This window comes from Amblyomma americanum, chromosome 5 (genome assembly GCF_052857255.1).
Source record: "Amblyomma americanum isolate KBUSLIRL-KWMA chromosome 5, ASM5285725v1, whole genome shotgun sequence".
Classification (NCBI taxonomy): Eukaryota; Metazoa; Arthropoda; class Arachnida; order Ixodida; family Ixodidae; genus Amblyomma; species Amblyomma americanum.
The window spans coordinates 104973649-104979648 of record NC_135501.1 but is presented as its reverse complement, the minus strand read 5'-3'; the positions used below and the strand labels follow the sequence as shown (position 1 = coordinate 104979648).

General features: G+C 45.8%; 1 protein-coding gene across 7 annotated transcripts in view; it reads left to right on the top strand.

Annotated features, from left to right (window-relative positions):
• The window catches only part of LOC144132589 (organic cation transporter protein-like), a 29805-nt gene that overhangs the window by 193 nt on the left and 23612 nt on the right, over positions 1-6000 (top strand). For 4 of the 7 annotated variants that reach the window (XR_013314871.1, XM_077665082.1, XM_077665083.1 and 1 more), the window contains exons 1-4: positions 1-206; positions 2728-3140; positions 3512-3615; positions 5578-5732. The exon at positions 1-206 is cut by the window's left edge. Coding sequence is in view for 6 of the 7 variants with exons in the window: in XM_077665082.1 (XP_077521208.1) it covers positions 2778-3140; positions 3512-3615; positions 5578-5732 (622 nt within the window). In the remaining variant the exon portion in view is untranslated. Of the gene's footprint in view, positions 207-2711; positions 3141-3511; positions 3616-5577; positions 5733-6000 lie in introns of all 7 variants that reach the window. The other 3 variants (XM_077665086.1, XM_077665085.1, XM_077665081.1) reach the window with 2 other exon arrangements.

Here is a 6000-nt window from a genome sequence, read left to right as displayed (position 1 = left end):
AGACACTACAAAGAAATGAGCAGATCTGCAAATCACACGTTTCCCTTGCTCCTAGAACGCTTGCGTGTTGGCATAATCGTAATCAACAAGCGGACGCAGGCCGGCTATCAGCGCATTTCACTGGCACCTCGTCTAAGACGTGTCGTGCGAGCATACGATACGCTTTCGCCCCACAATCACTCTGGGTCTAGGAGTGGGCACGCACGGTGAGTGGACAACTGTTCTGCGTATGATACACGTTGATGAAACCGCAGCGGCTTTATGCATAGCGGCCTTATTACTATTATTTGAGAGGCCGTAGAAAAAACAGTGCATACACCTAAACTTCTTCAATGACAGGGGCGTCGTGAAGGTGTCTGCAAAGTTTTTTTTTGTTTTCAAATAGCAGAAGCGCAGTAATTGCGCTGTTTCGAGCCATTCTGAGCATAAGTTGCATTTATAATTTGGCTTCAGTTTTATAAATATTTATTAGCGTTGGCGTAAGAAACCTATTTTCTCCATGGCATTATTCTGTTTAGTTTTTCAATACCTACACCGCCTGTTAAAAAGTACAGCAGGCATGCGAAAAAAGTAACTTCTTCGCCGAAGGCAGGTGCGAACTTGAAGGGAGGACAAGCATATAGACAAGGTAACGTTCGAATGCATCAACGATCGCCGGGACGTACTAGTAAAGTCTTGGCACTTCTTAATTGCTTCTGCGCGCGCCGTAAACACATCTAAACTTTGAACTTCAGGTAAAATTCGCGCAGACATGAAATAACGCTGCTGGTGCACCGACATATTTAAATAAGGCACGATGTTTAGGAAAATCTCCAAGTAGCCTAGAAGTGGATACGAGATGTGACCAAATTTCCACTATTTATATGTTTAAACTTACAAGAAATTGCATAATAACAAACAAAAAATTACATAATTAGCCTGTTAGGAACGTATTCCTGAACTCGCATCAGCATACTATACTGATCGCAGTCACTTAAATGTAGATGTCTTACAAAAAATATGTGCCTGTAGACTTCCAACGCCTGAGGTGTTGACTGCCTGCAGCACTGTGTAACGTAAAGGACCGGAAACAGGCAGTTTGGGTGAGGGGAAAAACTTGGGTTAATGACATCCTAGTCGAAATCAGGACAAAGAAATGGGCTTGGGCAGGGCATGCAATAACCGGTGGTTCTTGAGGGTAACGGAGTGGATTCCAAGAGAAGGCAATCGTAGCAGGGGGTGGCAGAATGTTCGGTGCGCGGATGAGATTAAGAAGTTTGCAGGCATACGGCGGGCGCAGCCGACAAAGGAGAGGATTAATTGAAGAGACATAAGAGAGGCTTTTGCCCTGTAGTGGGCGTGGTCAGGCTCATGATAAAGATATATTGTCAAAACAAGACTGTACATGTTGACAGAAATCGCGACTCATCACAGCCACTGGAAACGCTAACCCTTAAGACACTCGTCTTACCTAAGATGGCGACAGCCTGCAGCACAGGTATCATGTTTGTTTCTTTTAATTTGATTTATTTTGCCAAAGGAACATACTAACAGTGATTATTGTACAAAGAACTGGCTTGCAGGTAGCATCATGAGTAGCCCCAGAGCCGCTCAACGGCGCATAAGGAATGGAAAGTAGACGGAAGAACTTACGTAGGAAACCATAAAAACAAAACGTTAAGCAAATCCTGTCCCTGTATCTCAAAATTTTGACAGCTGCATGCTGCCTGACAACTGAAGCTAATTCTGCAGGCCCCGAAGAGATAACGCAGCGATGGGAGGCGAGAAATGGGGGAGGAGGTGCAGAGGGGTAATATAAACGGGGTCGACCTCGTCGACAGCTGATTACTCCAGCAAGGCGGAACCGGCTATTGCCAGGTTCCTCGAAGGCATACGCCGTGAGCATGAGCTCTGCTTATACTGCCTGTTTTTTCTATGGGACTTGCGTCGCATTTGGGGCGCAGCCAAAGGTGGACAAAGAGTATTTATGAATAACACTTCTCTATCGTTGTAGCGGGCAAACAGTGAAGGCGAATTAAGAAGGCACGTTTGAGAATACCATACTACGCTGTCCCTACACAGCTAGTATGCGGTGAGGATTAACAAAAAAGATTAAAATATAATCGAGAACATAAGGCGCATTAAGCGTTATTTTATACGTAGGCAAAAAGGCTGATGCTTCGCGAGTATATTAGGATCAAGCATTATTACGAGAAGAATAAGCCATTTCATTGGTGTCTTTTAAACCTCATAACACCCACAACAATTTCAGGTGCTTCAATGTTTATGGTGACCCGAAGGACGCGAGTTCAGTCCCGGCCGCGGCGGTCGCATTTCTATGGAGGCGAAATTCTAGAGGTGTACTGTGCGATGTCAGTGTACGTTAAAGAACTCCAGGTGGTCGAAATTTTCGGAGCCTTCCACTACGGCGTCCCGCTCAAAGACTCAGTCGCCTTGGGCGTTAAACCCCACAAAACAAAGCTTCCACGTTTAGACGACACCAATGAGGTGGCGTTTTTGGCCAGAGGCAGAGCTAAAGGAATGCAGCTTTCGGCAATTTCGCTTAAACTCCTAACTGGTAGCAACAGCAGCAACAGAGGAGGCGTAGCATATTTATCATGCGACCATTTCGACTATGACTTAACAAATAGTTGGCAATAAGCATCAATGAATACCGTTGACCATGTTGGAATTTTGTATTTCCGAAGGACCTTTAATTATCTCCTTTTAAGCACTCTTCCTTGCCAGGTGAGGACATCGCATCTTCTCTGGCGTGCATCATCGTCCCAGGCTATGACATGGCTGTTTCCTCAGTGGACATTGTTCTGGACCGGCTGTCCCTTATTCATGCCGGCATTTTCTTGTTCGCCTTCATACGAGGCCTGCCTGTAACGTGGAATCTGATGATGCCAGTTTTCGTGGCACCGGCAGCCGTCCATTTCCGCTGCACTGATGACGTGGACGGAGCTGCCAACTGGACTTCGGCATCTACTAGCCAGCTGTGGAGTAACTCTAGTTTAAACATAGAAGGGAATGATGCTGAACAATGCTCTCGACGTGTTGGAATTCAGAACAGCGAAAAAAGAAGCGTCAACGGTTCGGAACCGTGCACGTCCTGGGTTTACAACCGCAGCCTTTATGGAAAAACAGTCACAGAAGAGGTAAGCGGTTTACACGTTTCTAGGCAAAAAAATTAGGCACAATTCAAATTAGTAGATTTGCTGTGCGCAAAATATTCAGTCTTAACCTCCAAATAATGGGTGGTCTGGTTTTGAATGTTACAAGCACTTATTTTAAATTAATGAGCGATACGTTTGTGTCGTATGTCCAGTTGGATTATCCCGCAAGGCGGACAATATATTCGTGATGGAGCTTAACTAGAAGACGATTAATTACATGAACTACTAATCAACGTTTTTAAAACTGTGCAAATTCTTATATGAAGCACCGTGTATTTCGGTGAACTAGAATTAAACGAACGTATGCGTACTTATTAACAATTAAGGTATTATTTGCTGTGTTATTTTTCCAGTGGAACATGGTATGCGGTGATAGGTGGATGATTCATTCCGTCCAAAGCACTTACCTGGCTGGAATGGTCGTCGGATCGGTTGCCTCTTCTCACATTTCGGACTGGTGAGCACTGTTTGCTTTGGACAACGCTTTAGTTCATTTTTGCTCAAAGAAGGCTTTGCAGAACAAGAAATTACAAGCTATATAAATCAATAACTGGCAGTGTTCGCTTTGGATTGGACCACAATGCACTTCGGAATTGGTGACACATATTTGCATGTGTGTTCAGCATCAGTAACAATTCTCAACCATCAGTTTGTGTTCCTCTTCCACGGGCCGCTTATTTAACATGCGGGATTGACTTTTTTCGGGGTTTCAGATAGGAATTGTAATCGTTGCCTGTTACTTGAACCTAATCGTAGGTTTCAGGAGTAAACTGAATATGAAGAGATGCTGCGCGCATCACCACTGTAAGATGTGTAAAACATTTTTAGAAGCGAATGGAACCATTTGGAACATTCGATGCAAAGCACAGGTAAAGCTGGGAGCACGACAAAGAACGATAAGCTGCTCAACGGATGCTGTTCCAATAATTATTTTTACGCTTGACCCAAACGCGCGAGAAGTTTCCACTAACCCGCGCGTCATTCGTAAACAACACGGCTTTGGATGGGGCTGAGTGCCCACCATCGCACCACTCGTCGACGTACGTACCACGTGACATTCTCTACCCGAGATAGTGGTCGCCGCAACTCGTTGCTCCCAGTTCCCCAGACAGCGCCACGTCGTCGCCAAGTACCGCTTTCTCTTAAAAGTGTATAGACATCTAAAATTTGGGTGCCTGTTTTCATGATGTGTAAGGCATTAGTATACATTGATTACCACCCAGTATTCTCCTGCGACCTCTAAATATTTTATAATCGCATTTCTCTCTCATGCTGTTTTGTTTTCAAGAGCCGAATACGGTCTGTAACGTCAACGTGTGCTTGCGGGTCACGTGAGGCATGAAAAAATTGCAATATAATCGCTGCTTCCACATTCGTTGTCATTCCGACTTTTGAGGAAGGCTGGCTGGCTTCAGTACTGCAGTGAATTAAAACGACGAAGCAGCGATTATGGGGACGTTTTCTATGTCTCACGTGACACAGAAGCGTACTGTGACGTCACAGCTATCGTTCGGCTGTTGAAACCGAAACAGCATGACAGAAAAAAATAGACTTTAAATTATTTAGCGGTCGTAGGCGAATATCACATGGTAAGTCATGCGTAGTAGTGTCTTCTGCATCAGTGTAGGGAAGAAAACATGCCCACAAAATTAGGTGTCTATACTACTTTAAGGCCCGATTCCATACACAGTTCTGCGTCCTACGCGCCATGCGCGCTTGCGCGCTGAGCGCCGCGCCCCGACGCGCCAAAATAAACGCATGGTGCGAGTACGCGCCCGGTCACGCGCTACGGATGACACAGAACCAGAATGCCCACTGATTGGTTGATGCTGGCGCGCCGGAAAATCGCGCTGCCGCGAGTAGCGCGCACTCCGAATATCTGGCACTGCCGGATCCGAGTGTCGTAGATGCGCACAGATTTCCTCTCGATGACGCCCATGCGCGCAGGACGCACGCCGAAAACGGCCCATGGAGTTGGGCCTTTAGGTAACGCGTGGCATGACCGAAGTTCGTCGCGCCATATCGGGGAGCATTTTAGCGTTTCGCACGTTTTAAAAAGTTTGTGCATATATCAGTTACGGCCAAGTACAAGTCTTTAAATTGCCGCCATACGCATAAAGAATTGTTATAAACATGATTGTTGCAATTCATTTAACTAGTTTACTAGTACTATGATTGACCTGTTCCCTCGCGTCCGCCACCACTGGCTCTGTTATGCCGGAAAAGCAATGTCTGCACGCCAAAATGCCTATCGTAAGAAATGACTGGCTAACTTCGCTGCAACCCCAAGCACATCCATAAAATGGCTAATGCGCAATTCGGAGACGCAATGATTTTTTTTTCTTTTTGACACATGATATTCCTTTTTCTCTGAAGTTCTCGCACCTTCCTCAGGCGATTTTAAACTCGTTTCACGCAGGTTTGGGCGCAAGTGGACGATTACGGGCGGACTGCTGTTGTCTCTAGGCGCGAGCGCCTCGACCGCCTTCTCCACCTCGGCTGCCATGTACTACACGTCGCGGTTCGTCATGGCCGTCGGAACATGCGGATACGCGGACGTCATTTACACACTCAGTAAGGGCCCTGAACGGCACTTGCGTCAGCTCAGATGCCCGCATTTGTGTAAGCGCCGTCGGATATATGATATCGGAATTGTAACTGCTTAAGCACATTGTACTTGTGTGCAGCGCTGGCAGCCAGCAATAAACACCAGTGGTACTTAATGCCAAACAAGTAAAAAAAAATATTTTTAACAAAGTCTGAGCAAAATGTGGTTGAGCAATTTGCTCACAGTGACGCATATTCAACAACGCAGCATTAGACAGCTATGTGCTCAAGTAAT